Source organism: Macaca fascicularis, chromosome 4, assembly GCF_037993035.2.
Source record: "Macaca fascicularis isolate 582-1 chromosome 4, T2T-MFA8v1.1".
NCBI classification, from domain to species: domain Eukaryota; kingdom Metazoa; phylum Chordata; class Mammalia; order Primates; family Cercopithecidae; genus Macaca; species Macaca fascicularis.
This window is the reverse complement of record NC_088378.1, coordinates 105,882,725-105,910,322: the sequence shown is the minus strand read 5'-3', so window position 1 is coordinate 105,910,322 and position 27,598 is coordinate 105,882,725. Positions and strand designations below refer to the sequence as shown.

Genomic DNA, 27,598 nt, shown 5'->3' with positions numbered 1-27,598 from the left:
AATTACAATTAATGTACTTTAACGTTTCTCTGGCCTGTTCATTATTATTTCATGATTTTTTAAGTTAATTTTATAACAAATTTAGCAAAGAAAAGGTACAGATTAAACTTTCAGTAAACAAGTAAAAGTATAATGGATTCTTGCTCTTTCTTTACCCTCTCTTACCTTACTATTCTTTTGCATTTTAAGATATTTTTCCTCCCTTGAACTATACAACAAGCAAATGTGAGAATTGGCAGCACATTTCTCTGGCCATCAAACTAGTTTAAGCTTTGCATTTTAATAGTTCATTCTGTTGCTGAAGACCCAGCAGAGAGTTTAATTGTTTTTGCTGTTTTTTGGTTTTTGGTTTTTGGTTTTTTTAAATAAAGCTAAAGCAATCTGGTTTTCTATCATGTCATAGTAAATCTCCAAAGTTTAAAGATATTTTAAGTAAAATTGTACTGCTAATAACTTTCTTTGCTGCTCTATAATCTGTTCATTTTAAGAGGCAAGGCAAAAGTTAATAAGCTCAGCTTGTAAGTAAAAATGGCTATTTTTGAAGTGTTTATAATCTCCCATCTCTGATCACACCTTACTAAACAGTCCCCCATGTTTACCACATGCTAAAGTATTTTTGATTTTTACTCCAATTAAGAACCTAAATTGGCCGGGCGCGGTGGCTCAAGCCTGTAATCCCAGCACTTTGGGAGGCCGAGACGGGCGGATCACGAGGTCAGGAGATCGAGACCATCCTGGCTAACACAGTGAAACCCCGTCTCTACTAAAAATACAAAAACTTAGCCGGGCGAGGTGGCAGGCGCCTGTAGTCCCAGCTACTCGGGAGGCTGAGGCAGGAGAATGGCGTGAACCCGGGAGGCGGAGCTTGCAGTGAGCTGAGATCCGGCCACTGCACTCCAGCCTGGGTGACAGAGCGAGACTCCGTCTCAAAAAAAAAAAAAAAAAAAAAAAAAAAAGAACCTAAATTAATACACATTTTCCCGAATGTGTTGAATTGTGTGTTCCAACTAGAAATGGCAAGTTTGTCAAGCCTGACGAAAAGTATACACTCATTAATTCTTGCATGCTGGATGTTTATCCATCTGAGTATGGGATACACACAATTTACAGTTTTCAAATCCTCCCAAGCATTGCAAGGCTATTTTAAGTTGACCGAGCAATTTTAAATAAAGTTGTTTGTTGAAGTTATTCAGATAAATGGTAATGAAGATTCTGATGTTTGCTCTGTTCTTTTGACCATCACAGATTAAAGAGCACCTTGCTAAGGGACAGCGAATGCTGGCAGGTGATGGAATGTCCCAGGTGACCAAGACACTATTGGATTTAACTCAGAGAAAAAATTTCTATGCAGGCGATCTTCTGGTGTCTGTGGAGATCCTGAGAAATGTGACAGACACATTTAAAAGGGCAAGTTACATCCCTGCATCTGATGGTGTCCAGGTAAGAGAGACAAGTTCATGAAGGAAAAGGCTAGTGGAGATGCAATCAGTGTTTGGTCCCATGAAGCCAGTGCAGCCATCTTGGAGGCAGGCTGAAGGGAGAGAATGCTCATCCAGGTTGTGCTTAGTGTGAGCTCTGGAATGACCTCAATTCCCACAGTCATTCTCCACCTCAGTGTCCTCGCCCATAAAATGCATATATTACACCTCAAGGAGATACTGAATGAGAACATGCGTGAAGTGCTTTGAGCCCCCAGATAAAAGGCACTGTAGAAAATTCAAGGTGGTATCATGGATCTTTTATTCCCACATTTAATATACCATCTTGCCATAGGAGACTATTAAAAGTGCATTAAGCATAATGAAAATACATTAACTATAACATGCAAAAAAGACAGTTGAAAGATTGTTTAGGATTTTGCTATTAGTGGGAGGAAAACATATTTAATTTTATCAAACTATTCCCTAAAAATATAAGGCAAATAGAAAATTGTTCTAGCTAAGAAAATAAGAAATTCGGTAACTTCTCATGCATATTTTTCTTGTCTTGGAAGACTTTTAGAACAATGTCATTTATTTCCACAATAAAGTTTAAGTACTCACCCAATGTCGGTATTGCCTTTGCCATTAAAGCGAAGCTTACTGAATGGCAAGCAAAGCATCTTTAATGCAACTACAGTTTGCATTTCAGATTAACTCTTTTTATGGTGTAGATTAAAAGGTCCTCCTACAAAGAATGTTGAGTTGATTTCTGCATTTTCAGCATAATGTTCTTACTGTATCTCTGCATAAAGTTCATTAAAATAAAGGTTTGGCAAAACTCCCAGATTAGGTATTGTGTTCCTTCAGCCTACTCTAAATTTGTAAGTTTATTTGTATTTCACTTGGAAAATACAGGATTTTTTTGTTTTGTTTTGTTTTGTTTTAATTAGCTACTGAGGGAAAGAGGAAAAGAAGGCTTTTGGAATTGTGGAATCATTCATAAATAATACTGACACCCTAATTTGTATAGGGGTACATATATTGCTAAAATCATATGCATATACTGCTGAAAGAAACTGCTATGAGAATTATTGGTGCTGAATTCTATATTATATCCCCATTGTCCGTATTTAAAATTGTAATTAAAAGTACATTTCCTGGAGTGGATGGGAAGATTATTATCATTTGAGCATTTCAAAGATGCTTTTTCTCTTATAAAGATGAAACAGGCTTTTTCCTAAGTTTTAAATGTTAATAAAATAACCAAGTACTTTTCCCTGTAGTTCTGAAATGCTTCTATTAATATGTACATTAAAAATAGCATTTAAAGTCTTTGACAGAAAATACAGGTTGTGATTTCAAAAAAATTCTCATAAACTCTGTTCACAGTTGAAACATTAGGCAAAGTACTCTATGAAAGAATCTCTAACTCTCAGAAGTGTAGGGCTTCAAAATTTTTATGTGTGGAAGTTCAAGAAATTAAGATGACCAGATTATATTTAGAACGTATTTTGACTGAGCAGCTTATTTGTGTGCATAAATTCAATGAACAATTCTATTAACCAGTTGCTTAGTCATGGACGTTAGCTGGTTTGATTAAATAGAGCAATTTGGCTAGTTATCTTGTTTCATTTTAGTGTAGTCAGAAATAGGTTTCTCTCTTTCCATCCCGCTTCATCAAAGGAAGTATACACAAAGTCCTAAGCCCATTGGTATCCTCGTCATCGCCTCACAAATGTCAGCTGCATTTTCCTATGTCGTTAACTTTACTGGTGTCTTTTGGAGGATCTGGAATGCCCTCCTCATCTTAAATTCCTTCCTCTTCCATATCTGCCTGTCATAATTCTAGCTCAACTCTGATAAGTCTTTCTGATTCCTCCCAACACATGAGGTCCTTTGGTTAAAATGACTCCTGTTTTTAATTATCATTATTATTTCTAAAAGGTAACTTATTTTTTGGCCTATGGGGAAAACTTGTTCATGAAAAATTTAATTCAGCAGGGTTTCTAAATACCACTAAGAAACTTTGTTCTTGTATTTGTTTTTATATTATCTATCTGTGTTTGATAATAGTAATTCAGGATGTGAGAGATTTATGTAAGTATTTTAACTAACAAATCCATAGAATTATATGTTTACCCTTAAAATTTCAAACTATATAAGTTATTATTGTTATCATCCCCTAAATGAATTCACAACAAATCTATTTTTTAACGTTAGTACAGTTATCTTCTTTCATTACTTTAACATGAAACTTGACAACTTCACAAATCAGAACAGTGTATTCACCTTAAGAAATTAATAAAATTGTGAAGTTAATCTTTTCCCAGATTATTCACCTTACTGAAGGACAGCATTACAATCACATGAGCCACTGCAGTTTAAGTTCTTGGAGTTAATGTCCTCTTTTACTAAGAGCAATAATTTGCTGCCATTGACAATGGAGAAAAGAAGAAACAACATCTATAACCCCTACATTTTTCTTAAACCAAAAAAGTGTTTAGCTTTTCCTTATTCCATCATGATTATCCAGTGAAGATAATTAGAACTTATCAAAGTAAAAAAGTATCACTGCTGTTTATTTCACAGAAAAAATGCATGGCTAAATCCCAAAAGTATCACGTTACTAAATCAACACCGAATTCCATGAAAATGGGCACAATTACTTCCATAAGAAACATGGGTTAACTACCAGCAAAGCTGTTTCCGTTCATTCATTACTCTGTCTGCATGTAGCCATTTAACTCTTTGGCAGCTGTTGCATATTATGATTAAGTCCATATCAAAGCATATATATGATACCCATTATTTATTGTTGATGCCAAAACTGAAATAGATCAGTAAAAGAGAAGAAACAAAGAAAGTAATTTATGACGTTATCACTATTTTCAACTAGTCACTCACCAGATCTCTAAGAGGAGAAGTGAATGCAGCATATGCAGCTGTTCCCTAAAGAGGTGGCTGCAGAGGCTTTGCCTGGTCAGCCGCTGAGTCATAAGGTGAAGCTCCCTCTAAGATCTTATTCTTTCCTGAAAGTACCCATCTTTGGATATGAGTATAAAACTATATTTTATCCTGGTTTGGACAATATTAACTATAATATACACCGTAATTTTATGCCCTGTAAGTAAGAAAAGCTGCTGTGTGTATACCTGTGACAATACTAATCTGACTTTCATTTTAAGTCCCATCCTGATTTATGAGATGTTAACATTGTAAAAACCTCATACAATGAAAATGTGCTTATATGTTTTGGAATGATAAGCCACAGTAATAATTTTATTTTAGAAAACTACTAGAACATATTTCAAAAACTTTTCCCTTCAAGCATATTCTTTTCCAAACCTTTGGACTGCCATAACTCCAAGACTATTCATTAAAGCTATGTGTTGTAGCTCTCCCTTTTCTAATCTGACATATGTTTCTTTAAGATCCATCTTAAAGGTCGTTTTTGTTGTTGTTGTTCTCAAAAGTCTTCTCACCCAATCCCAGGCAGGTTAGATTTTTTCTACTTCTGTGGACTTTTGAAATCTTGTAAACATCCGTACTATAGCACTTTCATACACAACATCATAATTATTGTTGCTAGGTCTGCCTTCAGCAATATCTTTTAAGCTTGTTGAGAGATTATTTTGTCCCTAGGGCTTACCCTGGTACTTGAAGCATGTAGACACTCAAATATTTGTTGATACAATAAATGAATAACTAAAGGTAATATAATAATGTTTGAGGAACTTACATTGGTTCACAAAATATTAGAAAAATGCTCTGAATATCTAATTCAGAGGAAAAAAAAGAAAAAGAAAACTTGTTTGTTTACTTTTTTTTGACCACTGAAATAATTCAACTCAGTCTTACTCTATCAATAGAGGATTGAGTTTGCACTGCTTGCTCCAGAAACTTTAAGACTTGATAAAATTTAATCAGACATATTTAAAATCAAATTTCATCCTGTCCAACTATCTTGGTATCTTCAGGCATGTTACTTAATCTTTGTCTACCTTATTTCTTAGTTTCTGTAAAAAAAGAAATAAAGAAGAGATAATAGTCAATTCATTATTTGTGATAGGTGTAGTCTATTAACATTATAGCAAACTCTGAATTAACAAATACTGAACCATTGCTCCAAAGGGAAATACAGGATTAAGTTCCTTTGAGAATCTGGTCACAACATTTTCATCACCAATCAAAATGACTTTGTTTTATGTGTGTTTCACTTAAAATGCACCTTATTTAATGTATGTTTGTTGATGCACTAACATTGGACTCATAGCCGACAGCACTTTATCTCATGCCTAAAGAAGGTTTATCTAACATACTTATTTTCTATGTAAAGTATAGCATACCTTTGTTGTGCTTAAGATCACTAGATACTACTTCAGCACCATTCTGGGCTCATTTTAAGCAGTGAAATCAACAACATAAAAAAGCCCCAAAAGTATGAAACATGTGGCAGTAAAAAGATCTGAAATGGATACTTGGTTATAAGATAAGGGTTAAAACAAAAAGGCAGGGCATCATCATGTTAGACCTCAGCTAGAAACATGCACATTGGCCAACTCAAAATTTTTACCATTTTGTGCATGTCCACGGTTGGCTATGATGGTGCTGTGCATTTTAGTTTCAATCTTACAAATAAATTTTAACACATAGGTGAATTCAGAAATATAAATATTTAATCAGAAGGTTAACTGTTATCTATTTTCCAGGGATAAGGTGAGGCTCACAAATATATGAGTCCATACATAATATTTATTAATTACTTGGCACATAGTGGGTACTACATAATGTCATTATTGCTGGTATTTTAATTACCAGCACAGAAGAAAAACGTGGGTCTTGCCCTCAAGCTGCTTATAATAACTTGAGTTATATAGAAGTTATGTAGAAGAAAAAAAATGACTTGAGTGAGGCTACACTGATATAAGTATAGCATGTTCCACTTCTATGAATTTTTGAAAGAGGTCTGAACAACAGCAGTAAGTAAAGAAGTCATGGGAAAAGGCCGGGTGCGGTGGCTCAAGCCTGTAATCCCAGCACTTTGGGAGGCCGAGATGGGCGAATCACAAGGTCAGGAGATCGAGACCATCCTGGCTAACATGGTGAAACCCCGTCTCTACTAAAAATACAAAAAAAATCTAGCCGGGCGAGGTGGCGGGCACCTGTAGACCTAGCTACTCGGGAGGCCGAGGCAGGAGAAAGCCGTGAACCCGGGAGGCGGAGCTTGCAGTGAGCTGAGATCCGGCCACTGCACTCCAGCCTGGGCGACAGAGCGAGACTCCGTCTCAAAAAAAAAAAAAAAAAAAAAAAAAAAAAAGGCCTTGGGAGAGTTAGGACTTAAGATAGAATTTGGAGAAGCAAGTTAGGTACAGAAACACTCAATAATTAAACTATGCAGTCAAAAGCATAGAAGTAGTGTAAGAATGGCACGTCCATTAGAAAAACCTTCCTGCCTTTATGATCTGCGTTTTCCACCATGCATCCTACTTTGGAAAATATTTTGGAAAATAGGATGCATGGTGGAAAATGCAGATCATAAAGGCAGGAAAGTTGAGGCCACATAAAAGAGTTTGAACTTGGTTCACTATAAACAGATTTACTAAATATAAAGACAGTTTTTGGAAAGATGGTCTGAAAAGGTAAATAACATGGATTGGTGAGTAGAGAAAGAGTAGGGAAGGAGGGGGAATAAGCCCATGGAGTTGCTGTGGCAGTGACCTAGATATGAGAAAGGAAGAGAACATGTCTTAGTGACAGTGGCTCAGAAAAGAGGAAAGAAACATCTTCATGGAAGAAAAGAAAGGCCCTTGAAACAGTTTAGATTTGGGAGGTGAAGAAAGAAAATATTGGAAAAAATACACACATAGAAATGTCCACAGACCCTCACAGTGTACTGTGTTCCTGAAACTTATCTGAATGCAAGGACCAGTTTCTACCCAGGCATGTTCCTACTTCTGTGGACCTAACAGAAGATCAGTGTTTTCCCAATGTTTTTTTACTGTGACCTGCTGTAAAACACACAGTTACATTAACATGCAGTTGAAAAGTAGAGTTTTCCAAAATAATATTTACCTCACTATGTGTAATAATACACTCTGGTATTCTCCATTATTTTCTATTTCATTAAGAAAAGTTAATCATGACCTTGAAACAGGCCATTACTCAACATTGGAATGCTACTTGTTTATCTGATACATCCCCTGGGTTTAAGAAATTTGTTTCTTAATAGCTGAGATTAAATAGGAAGCTCTAACCTTAGTTTTCTGATTTCTTTTTTAAGTTCAGACTATATTCTAAACAAATGATTCAGAGATAGGTGATCAAGGAATTAAATTGAAAGCAGAAGTAGTAATTTCAACAAAACCAAGCATCTTGATTGATTGATTGATTGATTGATTGATTGATGGAGTTTTTCTCTGTCGCCAGGCTGGAGTACAGTGGCACGATCTCGGCTCACTGCAACCTCCAAGTGATTCTCCTGCCTCAGGCTTTTGAATAGCTGGGACTACAGGCGCACACCACCACGCCTGGCTAATTTTTGTATTTTTAGTAGAGACGGGGTTTCACCATGTTGGCCAGGATGGTCTCGATCTCTCGACCTCGTGATCCACCCACCTTGGCCTCCCAAAACGCTAGGATTATAGATGTGAGCCACTGTGCCTGGCCACATCTTTTATCTTAAAACACTTGATGAGCAAGCAGATATGTTGCACCGTGGATTACTCCCATGCTGATTATCAATAGATTAAGTCACTTGGTGAAGACCTTGGAGTATGATTTCTCCATTGGTTTTAATGCCAGACACCATTCGCTTTTTTATATTAAAGATTGGGTTGATAAATGTGGAAGCACTTATTAATATGATAATATAATACCCTCATATAATGATAGACCTCATCTGTAGAGGTAGTATAATTTTGTTGACTAAATAAGATCTGGGGAGGCTTTTCTGGTTTCGAATTACAGTACAACTCTAGCCTTCAAGACACAACCTGATACCTTGAGATCCTCTGCTCGACAGGCATTATGTAACCAGAAAGGCTAATAATTTTCTCAAACATGAGTAAGGGAGATAGGGAATGGAAGCAGGGGAGTAGGGTGTGATGGCTAAGAGTACTTGCTCTGAGCTTCCGGATGTGGCTTTAACACTTGTTAGCTCTGTGATCTGAGACAAGTTATTCAACCACTCTATGCCTCCATTTTCTATTCAACAATATGGGATAATAGTACCCACCTTATAGGATTCATGTGAAGGTTAAACTTACTGTGTGAAATACTTACTCAGTACCTGACAACTGGTAGGTCTCAAGAAATGTGACTATTATTATCATCCAACAAGACAAAAATAGAGCAAAAATTTACAGTCCTTGGAGCACAGGTAGCTACTGCCAATGCAGATGTATATTTGGTATCTCTCCTGCCAAGAAAGAAAGGTTGAATGTTTCTCATGGAACCACCTAAGGGAGTGTGGGCACTGCTTTTTTTTTTTTTTTTTTTTTTCCACTTATTATGGAAGAAAAGGGCAGGAAATGTATCAGGGAAAATGGAAACAAAAAAGCAGCACTCTTCTTTAAGGTCAACACTGAAGGGCCATTTTGTAGTTAGAGAGCAAGGGGATGAGAAAAATTGCTTCAATCAATAGCCAGGATGCCTGGCTCAGTAGAAAATAAGCCAGGTACAAGACAGTAGCTCCCAGTCAACAATCACTCCAAGTCATCTAAATGGCTGCTGTTTTCAATGCTTAACAGCCTGAGAAGATTTACTATCATTTCTCTGTGGTAGAGAGAGCCTAACGTAACTAGCATCACTTTCTAGATAGTATTTAAACCCCACCCTTATTGTAAATATGAAAATAAGAAATTTAATGGGAAATAACTTTCTTAAGTGGGTGAAATATGAAGCAACAGATCTTGCTTCACAACCCAACATGGTTACATCCTACCATGAACGAATCTAGAAGATAGCTGGTGATTGAGGGAAACTAACAAGCTCCATAGAAGAGCCCGGAGTATGCACCACAGCCATGTGGGAAGAGGAAGAGAGGTAAAGTAGTTTGAAGAATGTATAAAGTGCAGTGTATCAATTGGTAAATGCCATGTGGAGTAAATACATTAGTTTGATCAAGTTCTTTAAAAATACAATAAAACATGAGACTGCTAGTTTTACCCTTTCCAAAGCTCCTATTATTTTCTTCAGAGTCAAGAAAATATTGAGATTTGCATTAGCAAAAGTTACAAATGGTTTTATATTGTGATTCCATTTATTATCAAATATTTTTCTGTTTTAAAAAGTTTTTATTGAAGAGTGTTTTAGTGTATTAGGGCTACTATAACAAATACCACAAACTGAGTGACTTAAACAACAACATTTATTTTCTCTCAGTTCTGGAGGCTAGATCTCCAAGATCAAGGTCTCGGCAGGTTGAGTTTCTCAGGAGGCCTCTCTCTTTGGCTTGTAGATGGCTGCCTTCTCTCTCTGTCTTTTTCACATGGTCTTTTTCTCTACACACTTGCATCCCTGGTGTCTCTCTGTGTGTTCTAATCTCCTCTTCTTAAAGGGCACCAGTCAGATTAGATTAGGGCCCACCCTGATTCACTCTTTCTAACTTAATTTCCTTTTTAACAACCCTATGTCCAAAGACAATCACATCTGAGCTACTGGGTACTAGGACTTTAACATAAAGATTTTGGAGTGGGTTGCGGGGTGCTGAGATACAGTGAGCCTATAACAAGGAATCTTGAAGGACTATGAGAATTTTCTTTTATTGAAGGGGTCTGTATCAGTCATCTTTCTTCAGGACTGGACCTGCTGTGACTACTGCCTGTAGTCTTGTAAGGGTCTAAACTTGAGATGTGTGCAGGCTTCTCTCACATGGTGGCCCTTAGGTGTATCAGCCAGGTCTACCAAACTTGAGGAATCACTCCTTACCTTCTTCCTCACTTAAGAAGCATCTCCTGTCTGAATATGATGATGATTTTGTCACACTAAATTATGATGTTTTTATAACATTGGCTGTTCACTCAGGCTATGTCTGGGGAAAAATCATATATAATGGTATTAGTATCACTAACTATTTTTACCTTTCATTTTTAAAAGAGGACTGTAGGCAATACTGAGCTCATGCCTCAAAGCACTAAAGATTGGATGGCTTATTCTTTCCACTTAGCCTCATCCCATCTAGTATACCTCACAGCAGAATTACTCTGTTACCTCTTGTTGGAATCCTTGATCCTAAAGATAACTCAGAGATACTGAGAGCATGGTATAAAAAATTCCCCATCTGAGCCATTCTGGGACTCCATAGGTGAAACTCTCTTACATCATGGCAAGGTAATGAGATTAGTGTGAAAGACAGTGATTCCTGGAACATTGTTCTTGTGCAGTTTTCAAATGAGTCAGTGCTAAAAGAAGTGTGTGTGTATATATATATATATATAAAGGGTGTTCTTAAAGACTTCTTTCCCCTAACCTAGTGACTATTAGGAGATATTAGTTTCAATTATCTGTTCTCACATTCCTTTTGGTCTGGCAGGTTGCAGTGGGAGAGCAGGGTCAGTCCAGCCCTGCCATCAGAAGCCCTCTGAACACCACTGTCAGGTCAGGCCATCTGGTCTGCTGCAGATCCCACTGCTGACCTTGATATCCTTGTCCTTCAGATGTCCCCCTATCTTTTGTCTCCCAGTTTTCCAGTGGCTCAGATTTTTGACTCTAGATTATATTCTTCTTATGCCTTGGTTTCTGAAACCTGCTAGATGACATCCTATATTATAATATTCTGCCTTTCTGAATCCTTGTTAGTTTTCAGTTACTAATGCTCAGTTGATGTGCTGCTTTGATAGACATTCTGGATAAAAGGTCTAAACCATGGTATTGGGCCTCTTGGTCTTGCTTGATTAGGAGTTATTTTGCCTATTCACCTATTACCAAAAAAGTACCTAGAGCACTCTTTAGAGATTACTTAGTATTTTTTTGAAAAGAGTAAACTCAAGATGATTTCCATAATAATGTTGTTCTTACTTAATTTCATTTCAGTATACTTTCTTGAATAGAATAGGATGCTATGAGGTAAAGTCGCAGCCATAACACAGGGAACCTGTGATCCCTTCTTTAATCTATAATATGGATGTATTCATGGTTTTATGTATCACACATGCAAATGTTATCAGCCAAGTGCATTAGGGCAAAACAAAAAATGAGATCTACTCTTAGGTTGATGCTAAAGTGATTGCAGTTTTTAATGGAAAACAAAAAACCCGCATTTACTTTTGCACCAACCTATACACTATACTTTGAACACTGGATTTTTACCTAGTTAAAGGAATGGTCTGTCTCCTCTGAATTAATCTCAGCAGTGGAGAGTCTTCTTTTTTTTTTTTTTCTTTTTCTTTTTTTTTCTTAAGATGGAGTCTCGCTCTGTCACCCAGGCTGGAGTGCAGTGGCGTGATCTTGGCTCACTGCAACCTCTGCTTCCCGGGTTCAAGCGATTCTCCTGCCTCAGCCTCCTGAGTAGCTAGGATTACAGGCGTGCACCACCATGCTTGGCTAATTTTATTTTATTTTTAGTAGAGACAGGGTTTCACCATGTTGGCCAGGCTGGTCTCGAACTCTTGACCTCAGGTGATCCACCCACCTAGACCTCCCAAAGAGCTGGGATTTAAAATTCATATTATTCTGTTACCTGTCTGTCCTGCTTTCTTTCTTACTTCCTCATCATTTTTTTATTTATTTCTCTTCTTATGAATTTACCTTCTATATTTTAACTATGACTTCATGCCACTCAGCTCTAGTCATGATAATATTAATTTTGTTTTCTTTTTTTTTTTGTCTCAAAAGCCTCCAGTTTAATTGTTCACAAATTTTTTCCTCTTGAACTGTAGGCTTGTAGTTAAACCTGTCCACTGGGTCTCTTTTCTTAGCTATGTTTTAGATCCCTCATACTCAACTTGAACAAAACAAAGGTCACTTTCTCTTCTCAACACTGCTGCTGCTTATGTGGTAGCATGGCTAACTCATCACCCTCAGCTACCTGAGCTATGAACCAAAGCCTTACCTTTGAATCTGTGCTTCTTCTCCCGTGCAATCTGTCATCATGTCGTTTCTCTAAACCAAGCTGCTGTCATCTCTGGCCTCAATAATTACGACAAACTGCATTCTAATCTTCCTGTTTTTACTCTTACTCTCCTATACTTTATTTTCCACTCAGTGGCCAAAGCTAGACCTTGATTTTTAGTACAACTCATGTAACAGAACCACTGTGGGACCAAAGCCTACTTTACCTGACCCCTGTGTATGATTTTCATTCTCTATTAATATTTTCATCCCTTCACCTCACCCAGCCCCCTCTTCAACTCTAGTTATGTTATCTTTCTTTCTATTTCTCAAACTTGTTCAGACTGTCATTTACCCAGGGAATTTGAACATCCTCTTCCCTTTTTTTCTGGAACTGTCTTCCTCAGGTCTTCGTGTGGCTGTCTCTTGTTTATTATTCTGGTCTCAGTTCAAATGTAGCCTTCTTAGAAAGGTCTTTCCTTCTGACCATCTAATCTAAAGTAATCTCTCTCTCTCTTTCTCTCTCTCTCTCTCTCTCTTTCTCTCTCTCTCTCTCTCTCTTTCTCTCTCTCTCTCTGTCTCACACACACACACACACACACGCACACACACACACACACACACACATACTCCTTGCTGACCTATTCAGTCTATTCCTATAACCTATTTTGTTTTTGTGTCACTGTCTCAGTCCATTTGTGATGCTATAACGAAATACTGAGACTGGGTAATTGATAACAAATAAAAATGTATTTCCCACAGTTCTGGAGGTTGGAAAGTCCAACATCAAGGTACGGGTGGCAGGTTCAGTTGTCTGGTGATAGCTGCTCTCTGCTTCCAAGCTGATGCCTTGTTGCTGCATCCTTTAGAGGTGAGGAACTCTGGGTCCTGACATAGTGGAAAACAGAAGGGTATGTTAGCCAAACACTGCAGTAAGCTTCTTTTATAAGGGCAGTAATTCCATTCACAAGAGAGGAGTCCTCATGGCATAATTACCTTTCAAAGGCCCCAACTCTTAATAACATCACATTGGCAACAGCTGAATTTTGGAGGCATCATATTCAAACTGTTGCAATCACTGTCTGAAATCATCCTTTTAAATGTATTTGCTTACTTTTTGTTCTCTTTACCCACTAGAGCATAAATTCAATGAGGGAAGTAACCCTCATATGTCTTGTTCACTATCATATTCACAGCACTTAGAACAGAACAGCCAAATATAGAGAAGGCATTCAATAACTACTACTTGAATAAGGAAATACATTTCTGTTTAAGTATTTAGTATACCTTTCCTTGCTTTTTCATTTGCACATCCACTGTTCTCCTTTAGGCCTTAATAATCACTATTTGGGGCTATTGATAATGCTTTCTAGTGATGTTCTTTTCTTCATTCTTTTTTCTTGCCAAAGCCCCCTGACTTTACTCTCTGGCTGATATGTTTATAACTTTCTTCATGCCATTCCTTTGCTGAACAAAGAAGAACTTGTACTACCAAATGCATCTTGCCAGGATCAGGGTAAGGGTAGTGATGCATAGGGAGGGTTCCCTGTGTTTGGCATAGGATGAACTGGGTTTATGAAGTTCGTGGGTTTATGGAAGAGGAGTCCCATTCCTTGCTTGTTGCTACATGTGAGTTTAAGGACCAGGGTTGAATATCCAGAGCCGCTTCCTGTAGTCCTACAACTTCTCAAAAGTATATATTTGTGCTCAAGGATGATGTTGAGTCTTCAAATGCTGTTGAAAATAAGAAGAGGTCGATCCCATACTTGTTCAAGATAACTAGTTTTCTTATCTGTAAAAATAAGTGTCATCTCTCATTCCCTGGACCATAAGGAGAGCCCCAGTAGCATTAAAAGCATCACTGGAAGAGGAGGGTGTTGAATCGAAAAAGAGGCAGTAAATTAGGTATAAACTTTTTATTGTTTTCGATTAAAAAAAAAATCCATGAATGCTTAGCCCATTTCCTTACACACAGTGGACATGTAATGCATCAATTTTAAATAGTTGAGTACTTACATGCTGCTGTGCCTGATGTTGTGCACTGGGGGCACAAGAGTGAAAAAATAGAAATAACTCGATTATAAGCTAGTAGAGGGAAAAGCCCTAAACCAATCGTCATACAAATAAATCATAACTTCAAAATCCTATATACTTCCAGAAAAGGTCACACAGTACCAAGAGAAAAAGAAAATATCCAACTCTGTATAATTGGGGGAGGGGTGATGATCTCATAAGGCCTTTTTGAGGAAATTGCATGTAAATCTGGACATAAAGGATAAGAAAATGTTATCTGAGTAAAGAACAGAAAGAATAGCAGTCCAAGAAAGCAAACAGCATGTAAACAGGCCTACAGGCAGGGCAGAAAAATAGTGTGGGATGCATGAAGAAGTCTAAGGAACTTGGAGTACAAATAGAGCATGGGGCAGGATAGCATGAGATAAATTTGGAGAGTCGGGAAGTGGCTGGATCACACATGGCCTTGCAGCCGTCAACTAGTTGATCTCTAGGTTGGGGATCAATGATCTATCCTATGTTATGCATCCTTATCCTAATGGCTTATCCCTGCTTCCTTGTTTGCTGTTAAGCCTTTCTAATAGTTCCCTCTATATTTCTAGTCAGAGTCACTGTAATTCTTTCAAAACTTTAGATCTACCTTACTAAATTCGACTCTTAGGGCTTGTCTTTGTCCCTTGGTGTCCAACCATTTTGCTACTGGTTAAGATGGAGGAGAGCACATTTCCTGTGGCTGAAATTGCTAGCCTAATCTACAACTCTATTTCCATGGAAATAGGAATTCAGCGAAAGCAAAATGCTAAGACATATTTTAGTATATTTATAAAAAATTGTGTATAATCCATAAGAAATCTGCCAAGTGGAAGCCAATCAGAAGTAAAAACAGAATGTTTTACTGCTTTCCATAAAATAAAGTGTCCTTTTTGTCTTGTATAGCCAAATCTAGGGCCTCTACTTTGAATGTCACAGAAGGATTTAAGCTTTTCTTTATAGCATACATTTATTGCCCTGATTTTTGTAATACTTCCTGCAAAGAAAGAATTATCATGCCTCTTTGACCTTTGTGTACCACAACCATTCACCATGGTGCCTCTCATATAGTAGGTATCTAATACTAACTACCCTGAAACCCCCTCCCCACAGAGCACATTTTTAGAAAGAAGAGACTTCTGCTGAACAAATTATGTTCCTGTTCCCCAGAGTTAGTGGTGAATCAATTCTGTTCTGTACATATTGCTGAGAGAGGAAGAGACATTAAAGAGGATAGAGGAGAATGCTACTGGTTGTGAAAGTCTATCTCAGAATTATAGGTGCATATTTGCCATAATGTGGCAATGAATACAAATCATGCAGCCAGTCATAAAAAATATATAACATAAAGGTAATAAAATCATAAAGTTACCATATATCGAGCACTTGCCATGCATCAGATACTGTGTTAAGAATTAACTCCAAGCTTCACAATAGCTCTGCTAGGTAGCTATTATTACTCCTGTATTACAGATTCAAGAAATAAAACATAGGTGGGCAACATCTGCCCATAACAATACAGTTAATAATTGATGGGGAAAATGTTAAACGGGGTCTGCCTCATTCAAACTCCAAACAGCTCAGATTCTTCCAAGGACACTCAGTTTTTCAAATCAGTCTAGGTCATGGAGATCAGGGGTGACTGAAAAAAAAAAATCAAAAAACAAAAAAAGCAAAAAAATGAGGCAAAACCTACTGTAAGATGTTGACCTTTTTATTTTAGGGATTGACATAAGTGACCTAATCCGTAAATCATCAAAAGAGCGATTATCACCATTAATGGAGTTTTAAAAGAACACTAGCAAGTAGTGGCTCTTCTACCACAGAAGGAGCTTCACACTTTGAAAAATTCAGTCATGCGGCCTGAAATGTCATGAGTCACCTCTTCAAAGAGCTGTTCTGTTAGGTTTGGTTCTATTTATCAGTCTGATAGTTTAGTAAATGTCAAAGTGAATATATATTCAGTATGTATTAGTATGTGTGTATATATATAATATGTGTGTGTGTGTGTGTATATATATATATATAATATTTTATATATGTGTGAGACAAGTTAGAGCAAGGCCAGCTGAAAGAAATGGTGCTAAATATTTTTAGGAAAGCTGAGGTGCAAAATGTGGTACATGTACACTATGGAATATTATGCAGCCATTAAAAAGAATGAAATCATGCCCTGTGCAGCAACATGGATGCAGCTGGAGGCCATTATCCTAAGCAAATTAATGCAGGAACAGAAAACCAAATACTGCATGTTCTCACTTATAAGTGGGAGCTAAATATTGTGTACTCATGCACATAAAAATGGCAAAAATAGATACTGGGGACTAATAGAGTGGGGAGGGAGGGAAGGAGAAGGGAAGGGGCTACAAACCTAACTAGTGGGTACTGTACTTAGTACCTAGGTGATGGAATCATTCATACTCCAAACCTCAGCATCACACAATAAAACCAGGTAACACACCTGTACATGTATCCCCTGAATCTAAAAGTAAAGTTGGAAAAATAAAGAAAAAAGAAACAAGCTGAGATGTACTGACTTTGCAACTTAAATTTTGTTTTAAATGTAGGACTTTATTAAATATCTGCTATGAGCAAGTCATATGCACTGAGGATACACTGATGAACAAGAAAGACTTAGTCTTCCATAAATGTTGCCCCACTGCTTGAGATATTCAGACTTAGCTCACTGTACCCCTACATGGATTTCATTAGTCAGGGCACTACTACTGATTATTCCAAAGTCTAATCAATAGTGAGAACAAATAACTTTATTCTGTACTGCCTTCCCACTCTGATTTAGTAAAGCCACATTGTTGGCCTTGAAGAATAGTACAAAATGCTTGAAGAATAGTACAAAATGCTATGTTTGGTTGGCTCAACATATATTTTAATAATTTGTGTTTTTTATGTGTGCCCTTCAGTGATTTAAAAAAAGAACTGAACTCTGAATTTATTGTTTTCATCAAGGAATTTTGTGTATGCAATGGCCTTCATGTACAGCAAGGAGTCACCGACCCACTGTCAGCAAAACATGCTTTGTGAAAATAAATTTTTTTTTTCCAGAAATGGAGATGCAGTTGCACAAATTGCTTCCTGTTCTCTTGGTGTCTGTTGTTAGCAGCAGCATGCATTTTGTATGAAAGCTGGCAGGGGTTAGAATGCAGACCGAGGTCATGGACCTCAGCACAGCTAACTGGCATGTACAGGGATAAAACCTGCAACTTTTGCCTCATTAGCACCACGTCCCCTACTGAGTTAACCAACCATAGGCAATTGGAGAACTCTGAAGGTTAATTCTTTCTGACCATAGGTAGAGTTACAGCTCAATGGACTAAGCCCTTCAAATGTTAACACTTCAAGCAGGAAATTTTAAGTGGAAAAAAAATGGCTGGTAGTACAAAAAGGTTAAATGAATTGAAAAACGGGTCTAAAACAGACTTACAGACTTGCAGGTTTTTTAAGAGTTGCATAAAATAATCTGTAACTTTTATAGAGGTTATGACTCAAACCGTGTTTCAACCATGTGATTGCCAGGAACTATTAAAATAAATAGCACAAATAGGGCAATTAAATATAGATACTAACAGCTTCAAACCACAAGAGGAAATGAGGCAGCTTTGTTTTTAATTTAATAACACCCAGGTGAGTTTCTTTGAAATTAGTGCAAATGTCTGTTTTGAGAAGCTGGATAGGGAGGAAGACTGATGAGTCTAACAGGTTATGATTATTTCTGCCCTCAAGGGAGTCCTGGTCCTGGTCCAAGTTAATGTATCAGTATGAAGCAGTGTTACTGCTAACCTACACACAGTCAAAAGAGATGACTTCTGAGAACACAGCCAAGCCACTACTGCCTATGCAACTTAAGATAAACACCATGCCTTCCCTTTACACTTCTCAGGTCTCCTGTGACCCCAAGTCACAGCTTGCCTTCAAAGGCACACTGGTTGTTCTCTCCTAGTTCCTATGTCTTGATGGCACAGTGTAGTGTGAAAGGACAGAAAAGTCTCTCTCTGGTAAAAATCCTTCACGTGTGAAATGCGCACTTGCAAAACAGAACTGAACAGAGCCCGGCTCTCTGTCAGTGTGAATGGAATGTGAACATCAAAATGACCTTCCTGCAAGGAAAGGGAAAAACCAAAAACCACTGGGTACTGCTAGGTGAAAATAAAGCCAATAGGTCTTCCACAGTTAGAGACAAGAATGATGGCAAGGATGTTACATGTCTATTCATTCTCCCATGTTGGCTTGCTGGCAAAAAGCAGAGGAGTAAAGAGTAATAATTTGAAAATAGCTAAGATTTATTGTGCTCTTAGCATATGTGATATTCCAGGAACTTAGAAAATTTCATTTAATATTTGCAATTGGTAGTTGTAAAAGTACAATGAGCAGGAAGGGCAGAGTCAAGATTTCAACTGAGGGGAGCTTGTCTTTCCTCCACTTTGCCTATACTTTTACTAGGGTGTTCTTTGAAACAACATTGCAAGTAACAACCACGACTCACAATTAACAGGATAACTTGTAATGAAACAAATACAGATTACTTTCTTTCTTTTCTTTTCTTTTTTTTCTTTTCTTTTTTTTTTTTTTTTTTTTTGGAGACGGAATCTCGCTCTATAGCCCAGGCTGGAGTCCAGTGGCGCAATCTTGGCTCACCGCAAGCTCCACCTCCTGGGTTCACGCCATTCTCCTGCCTCAACCTCCCGAGTAGCTGGGACTAGAGGTGCCACCACCACACCCAGCTAACTTATTTATTTATTTATTTATTTATTTATTTATTTTGGATTTTTAGTAGAGACAGGGTTTCACTGTATTAGCCAGGATGGTCTCCATCTCCTGACTTCATGATCCGCCCACCTCGGCCTCCCAAAGTGCTGGGATTACAGGCATGAGCCACCATGCCTGGTCACAGATGACTTTCATTACAGACAGGATCAAACTTACTTGTATGGAATAATTACACAATGACATTACAGAGTGGAATATAGAAACCATAATGGAACAAATAATTGTGAGTGAAAGTGTTTTCTCTATACTGACCTCCTCTGAGAGTACAAAAAAATGAACGTATATGAAAATCCTGGAATTATGGTGCTGAAAAAGGATCCTCAGAGATCTTCTAGAATACTATGTTAGGGTCATAAAGCAATATTGCAAAGTTTTTATACCTTTACCATGTAGTCAACCCAAATGGATGTTATTAGAAAGTATAATTCTCTCATGTAATATTAAATCTTTTATCTAATTTAATTTACAGAACTTCTTTCAAATAGTTAGCAACCTTCTAGATGAAGAAAACAAGGAAAAATGGGAAGATGCACAACAGGTAAGGTTGGGGTTATTTCAGAACTTAAAATGAAACTGGCGAAACGAAGTGTATAAAATATGTGACTAAATTAATGGCTTGCTATTTCAGGAAAATAAGATATTTTTAAGTCAGTCTAGGTTATATCCTAGTAATTTTTGAGGAGACAAATGATCTTTACCTTATCAGTCTGGAAGGAATGTCTATTCATGTGAAAAAAAGCTGAGCTAGTTTAAGCAACTTAAAACTTTAAGGATTTAATGTGTAATAATTATATGCCTAACCAATAAGTTCCTTTTTTGTCTGTAGACCATGAGAAAAACAGCACATCTAAAAGTACATGTTTCAAATGAAAGTATAGAGCTTTGACTAGTAAAACCATTTGCATTTACTACAATGTTGCATATAATATGGATCATAGACAGAGCGATTAATTTTTATTCAAAGCCAAGAACTGTTAAAATCAGGCCTCACCAAAAATTATGTTATGATTTTTAAAAATCTTCCTGCTATGCTTTATCAGTGTAGCAAGTGGCCTTATTGGTTAAGGTATTGTTTATAAATGCTTTGCAATACCATTTGTGGTATCCTAACTGATATACAGTGACTAATTTTTTTTTCCTCCGAATTACAGGAAAAGTGGGTTAGAAGTCTAGAAAGAGGGAAAAAATATGGTTCTAAAAATTCTATGTAAATGTAATTTAACTGGATGTCAATCTTCTTTAGTTTTTCTACTTGACTCTTGTTAAAAATAAGATAATCTTGAAAAAAAAAGAATGAACATTTACTGAGGTTCAGGTTTTCCCTTTATAATCATGTTCTGGGTCTTCAGGAGTAAAGTATGCCCTTTATCCTGTTATGACAGGAGCTCTAAAAATAGTCCAGTGTGGGTCTACCTCATTATTAGGTATAAATTTCATGCATCTGGGCATAGCCAGAAAAAAAAAAAAACTCTTATTTTAATACTTTAAATCTATTTTTTTCTACCAATTCGAGTTACATATTTGTCCTTGACTTTATTCTATAGGACAGCCTCATTCACTCACTGTAAGAAGATGGTGTCTTTCCTTAGAATACAGCTGCAGAGGCTAAGTACATCTTTTAGAATGCTAGAGACTATTAATTATGGATATATTTAGAAGAAATATATAATATCCTATTTAAAACAAGAGTGCAATTCATCAGATGCTGTTATTTACTGTGAGGTCCTAACTTTAACAAATAATGAATGGTGGCAGAACTTCTTGTCAATGAAAAATCCTGAATTCATAAACCATCTATTTCCTTGAGATTTTGAGTTAGCTATATTCTTATATTTAAAGTATTTTTTCCAATAATAATGATCCTTAATACTGTTTTTGAAATAACGATTTGAAACTGAAAAAACAAAAACAACCCTGTTCTGTAGCTTTTACTAAAAGGTGGTGTCATAAATGCAGCCAGGTGGTGAATGGGTCTATTGAGTTTGTGGCACAAAGGGTGAACTTTGTAGAAATAGGTACTGTTTAAAATCTATCAAAGATAATATTTGTGGGTCTTCTTATTTTTGAGTAATAACCTTAACAAAAGTAAATATAAAACAGAACTCTGTGTACGTTTGGAAAATGAGCTGAGTAAAATGGTGGCTATTGACATCGGAAGTTTTTTGCAAACAAAATTTACTCTTTTGAACGGTCATTTCGGAAGTTGTTACCCATCAGTTCCAGTTACGAAGGATAAAACTATGTTTAGATTAATCATTCTACTAAAAAACGTAGCATACTAAAGTAAAAAAGCAAACACACACACACACAAACTACTTTCTATATAGCACTGCTTTACACTCTACCCATATGGCTGGAGTTGACAAGTCCAGTTTAGTCAAGACAAGTCATTTTAGTCATGTATTATGTTTGATATTTCTTTATTACATTGAAAATTCGTATGTCTCTAGAGCAAGAGTGAGCAAACTGCAGCCAGTGAGCCAAATCCAGCTTGAGGCTTATTTTGTTAATCATATTTTGGAATATAGCCACACCCATTCATTTACATATAACCTATATATGGCTGTTTTGGTACAACAAGGAAAGAGTTGAGTTTACAACAGAGACTTCATGTCCTGCAAAGCCTAAAATATTTACTATATGCAAACAGAAAAAGTTTGGCAACCTTTTATAACCTGCTCTATAACATTTGACTATACTTGGAGAAATATAAACAGAATCTTTAGTCAACCTAAAAAACCTCTCCACCAAGGCAGAAGAGAAAGAAAACACATTCATTATTGAATAAGCAGTAAACCAGAATGTAATGTGTATCATAGGCAATCCGCTGACATTACAAAGACCCTATTACACAGCCTAGCAGTGTCCTCAAGGTAAATAGTAACTAGTTCTGAAGAGGACTTAAGAGCACCCTTTGTCACACATAGTTCATCTTAAATTCACATAGTTCATCCTAAATTCACTTGGTAATTGGTGGTGACCATCTTGTTACTTAATTGGCCTTATTCAAAGAAAAAAATAACCTCCTTATATCTTTATGACTGGAAGCAATTTTGCCACTTGAAGCAAAATTCAAGAGGCCTCTGAAGTTAGGCTTCTACCTTTCACAGAAACTGAGAAAGAGGGGCACTATCTTTCTGTATATTTACCTTTCAAAGAGAGACATTCCTGGATCTTTAAGCTGTAGGAGACTATTTAGCTTTTAAATAAATTGATATGCATTTCAAAGAGAAAAAGTGCTTACAGTTACTAGGTTTCCAAAAGTAAATGCTCTAAGAAAAGGGAGAAGAGAGTGGGGTTGAGGGAGGGAGAGCCTCTTCCCATATTTTCAACAGAAAAAAATAAGCCTCTTATTTTAATTTGTATTCATCCTTCCACTACACATACTCATATACATACACACCTATACAAAGATAAGGGGAAAATACAGCAGTAGCAGGAAGCCTTGGCGATAACAAAAATCTTAGGCACATTCTTGGAAGTGGGATGATGGACTTTCAAAATTTGTGTTTAATGACTGAAAGTGAAGCTAAGCGATAGGTTTTATCCCCCAAATCTTTCTACAATTAAAAGTTGGAACTAACTCAGCTATACATGTCTAAGTTAATATGCGTCATTCATGTCTTCAAGTATATGTGAGTAAATATACTGTGGATACTGTCTGATTTTTAGACAGGCACAACCGCAAGCCCCTTTGAAATACACATATGCCTGCTGTCACTTTCAGCTCTGACTATATGCTTTTCTGCTATTCAGAATGCCTTTTTGTCTTCTGCACTAGTCTTTGCGATTACAAAGCAGCTAGAACTCTCTAATCCACTTAATTTTCATGGCTAGAAAATGCAGTGGTGCTGAATGGACACAAGAAATTAACTTGACTTCGAAAGATTTTCTCCTCTAAAGTGGTTATGTAATGCAGGCTGACTTTATAAGCTTTATGGGTTATACACGTGCATGTGACATTTTCAATAGCCTTTATGTCCCAAACACTATGAACTATTGCCACAATCATGGTTGCCAAATTAAAAAAACACTCGTCCATTTGTACTGTGTGAGGTGCCATGATGTTGAAAGAAACACACGGGCCATGGAGGCAGATGGTCCTGTAGGTAGGTAGGTAGATAGGTAGGTAGATGGATAAATGGATAGATTCATAGATGGACAGTTAGATAGTTAGATAGGTAGGTATTGCTCAGCCACTATTAAAGATACAATATAGCCTTAGGTATGCTGTTTAACCTTCTTGAGGTCTTTCTTCTTCTTTCCTAAAATATGAATAATAATCCCACAGGTGTGTTTTGTATTTGTTCATGTAAAGCACATTCGCTAGAGCTATTAATATTATTGTAATGTTAAAATTATTACCATTATTCTTACGGTGGACATTATAATTATTAAACAATAAATGTTTCTCTCAAGATATTTATTATTATGCAATAACTTAATAGTTTGTAAATATCTTCATGGTGGCAATATTAACTGTTTTTCCTCTTGTGTTCCTCATGTAGTTGCAAAGTTAAACATGTAAAGAGCCCAATTTCAGTGTTCTATGTTTTTGTTATATTTAAGTGATGGAAAGAGTTCATCAAAAGAAAAGTCATGTATTTTCTGAGGAGACAGTCTGTTAGATATTTTGAGTTCCCTTAGATTTGTGAGGGATTAATCATTACATCATATTACTTCCAAAGTTCCTCCCATGTGACATCTGATGTCATTCTCAACTGTTAATTTAAAAAATACAACTATAGGCAGCTGTAGATTTTTTTGAAGTAAAACAAAGCTCATTTGTGATTTCATGTAGGCTTAAAAAATTTCAGTTATATATGCCATTGTATGTATCGATTTTTTATTCCACGTAACCTTTGCTTATTTTTTCTAGATTTATCCAGGGTCAATAGAGTTAATGCAGGTGATTGAAGATTTTATACACATTGTTGGAATGGGGATGATGGACTTTCAGAATTCATACTTAATGACTGGAAATGTAGGTAAGAAATAGGATTTTCCCCAAAAAACTTTCTGAAATAAAAAAATTTGCAAGTATCTGCACCATACGTTTCCAAGTATAATATTCATTATTCATATGTTTAAGTACATGTGAGCAAATATATTTCGAATACTTGGTGTCTGACTTTTAGATAGGCCTAAATACATTGCATTATATATATATATACACACACACATATATATATACACACACACACATATATTTGTATTTATCTTCATGCATTTGTATGACTGCTTGTAGGCCTATTTGTGTGTGTCTTCACGTGTATATGTAGGATAATATGTATTTATTTTTTCATTCTGCCAAATGCTCATTGCTATCCAATCTAGTTATGAATGTGTATGTGTGTGTATACACACTAGTTATTTTGAAAACAACATGTTAGTCTTTATGCTCTTCCATACATTGTTCTTGAGGATGCCGAGTTACTTTCGCACTGGTTGTCCCAGGCAGGTGCTGAATCTGTGTGTGGTGGAACATTGAGAATACCTTCCAGGGTTAAGATGATGGTGCAACTGCTGCCACTGCAGTTTTTCTGAATATCTTCCAGTACACAGTGGATCTCTCAGGTCCCTCTGTAGTGGACTCTGTAATGCAACAACCATTATATTAACCAAATGACACATTACTCTTTGTGGTTAAAAATTAACAAGAGCCAAGAAATAGTCTTCTTAATGATACACATTGAATTGACATAGGCTTACAGTTTTCTCATTTCTTTAAAGCTTCTTCTGATAATGTTACTGTGATTCAGAATTATTTTCTTTCATTTGTCATACTTTAATACTCTTAACATAAAAACCACTGAACTATAGATAGTAATGTGTTTAAATAAACATATGTTGCCCTATATTCATATTCACAGATAATTATGCTTTAGTTTCTGGATTAGGAAGAGACTAACTTTGGTGGGGCAATTAACTAGGGAAGTTCAACTGGTAGAGAACATATTTTTTTTTTATGATTAAGGCTTTTGGTGGTTCATTTTATACTTAATTTCTTCTGAAGGTACCTAAGTCCTGCAGGGACTCATTTTATCCTGGGATATCTTCACCAGGGTGACCTCAGATTACAATAGGTTACAGTTAACTACTGATAATATTCTTCATTTGAGGAAAGTCTATGTAATGGATACTTCAAAGGTCTGGAGACGTTTTGGAGCCCATGTATCCTCTTCATCCAGCACAGGCCTTATCAGTGAGTTTAACATCTTAATGTATCTTCTGAGCCTGTTGGAGGGCCTACACTTTTCTCCAGAGTGGGTGTCCAGCAGCTTGTGCCAGTTCAGTAATGGAGGAAGCTATTTCTTCTTATGGACAATTAGAGTAAAAAGAGACCAAAGGTGGTATCTTTGTTGAAAGGTGAATTCAGAAATCAGAGAAATTCCCAATTCAATGTCCATTATAAAAGTGACTGGGCAGATAAAGGAAAGAAAATTTGTTGGAAAGGTATATCATGTCTGTGGAAAAGGTTTAGCAATCACAGCTATGAGTTTTAAGGCACATGGAAGGAACCTAGCAAGATTCCAGGGATGCTAGTCACCCAAGTCAGAACCACTTTCCCAAGGGAAGGAAATGAGTTATGAAGGGTCTTGGGGCAGATTGGACAATTGGTAAAGTAGTTTATGAGTTAAAATGAGATAGAAAAACAAAGAACTATTGTTTTCTGCTTCTTTTTGTAAATGTTAATGTCTACTTCTAAAAGGTATTGCTAATTAAAAGGATGTTCAGATCAATACATGGCATTTGTGCAGAATGTGTTTAGAAAAAAAAAAACTATAAAAAAGCCAATCACAGAGTCTAGCTAACTTAAATTGGATTTAAACTTAAATTTGGATTTATGTTTCAGAATCACAGCATATCACATTCTCTATAGCACTAGTATTACTTGATATAAAAATTTCACAAATGTCCATAAATTGCAATCATTTATTCATCTTTACTTTTCTTTGACTTACCAAGTTTGTATATTTGAAAATATTGTGTATTTTTTTCACAATAAGATTATGTTATCTAGGTTTGCCTTCTTCCCTTAAATGTGATTAAACTTTAAGAGGTATATTAAGCATAACTCAAAGCAATCGAATGCTGCAAATAAAGTCAATATCGTCCTATATCGTTGTCCATCTTGCCTGAGGATAGTGTGATTGTTCTGCCTTCTGATTGTTTATATAGCAACACTTATCCATATTAAAAGTTATGTTCTGTGAGTAAAAATTATAAACATTGTTTATACGGACTACCCAAAAGACATCTTAGTTATTGTTGATTTCCTCAAATGTTAGCTCAGGGACTGACTGACACTGTAGTTTGGTGACTAGAACTGAGAGTTATGCTCCATAGTATTCAGGAGTTTTCCAAATTGCATACACTAGTATCAAATTAAGTAATATGAATAATGATCTCTTACTATTAATACTTTTTATGTTATCCAATTTGATACTATATATGTAAAACATTATAATGTTATGTCTCATATTTCCAATGTTTTTGAGCATGGACATGAATAGAGACTATTTTACAGTAGAAAGTTGTGAAACATGTGAGTTGGCCCTCATTCTGTCTTACATTCTAAGTCCAAAGATTAATTATCCAACAGTCTGCTCATTATACTGAGCAGACATGTATGCAGGAACACAGGCATGTACACAGCATGTGAGAAATGAATAGAGACTAAGTAACTAAGAAAGTTTGTTCCTTATGGCCATTTTCTTTAGAATGTGTTGGATTAAGATTACTTAAAGAACTTCAAAAATCATAATGTATTTTAGAGAGATTATAAATTATTTTTTCATAAAGTCTATATGTATAGCTACTTTTCTGGACTATAGATATATAGTCACTTTTCTGGACTATAGATAGTAAACTCCTGAAGGAAGAAAGAGTTGAACAGTCCAATATAAATGCCAAAAAAAACCATGCAATTTAATAAAAGACTCTCAGAACCAATAGATTATTTTATTTCAACTTTAAATATAGTTTTAGCATTTCTGTTTTCTAGTTACTGGATTAAATAGAATGAGTTTGAAGCAGAAGCAGTGCTATTAGAGGCACATATATAGCAAATAGAATAGATGAAATGCTGGAACAATAATAACAAAGAAATACTTTTTCCTATTGTCATTTCCTATAGAAATGACAATTCATGTCTCACGTTTGAGAGCATTAGTTCTAAGACTTAGGACAATAATTCATATTTAAAAGCATGGCCTTAATTCATCAAGATAAAAGTTCCTAGAATCTGATTAAAATCTCAGAAAAAGGAGTGACATATTTTAGAAAGACTTTCTTCA

The 27,598-nt window shown here is 36.2% G+C and overlaps 1 protein-coding gene across 4 annotated transcripts in view; it reads left to right on the top strand.

Moving 5' to 3' along the window:
- Nucleotides 1-27,598, top strand: part of ADGRB3 (adhesion G protein-coupled receptor B3) — a 737,861-nt gene that overhangs the window by 346,368 nt on the left and 363,895 nt on the right. For all 4 annotated transcript variants that reach the window (XM_005552615.5, XM_074037708.1, XM_015449250.4 and 1 more), the window contains 3 exons: nt 1,246-1,440; nt 19,768-19,836; nt 24,178-24,286. In XM_005552615.5, coding sequence (XP_005552672.1) covers nt 1,246-1,440; nt 19,768-19,836; nt 24,178-24,286 — 373 coding nt within the window. The remainder of the gene's footprint in view (nt 1-1,245; nt 1,441-19,767; nt 19,837-24,177; nt 24,287-27,598) is intronic.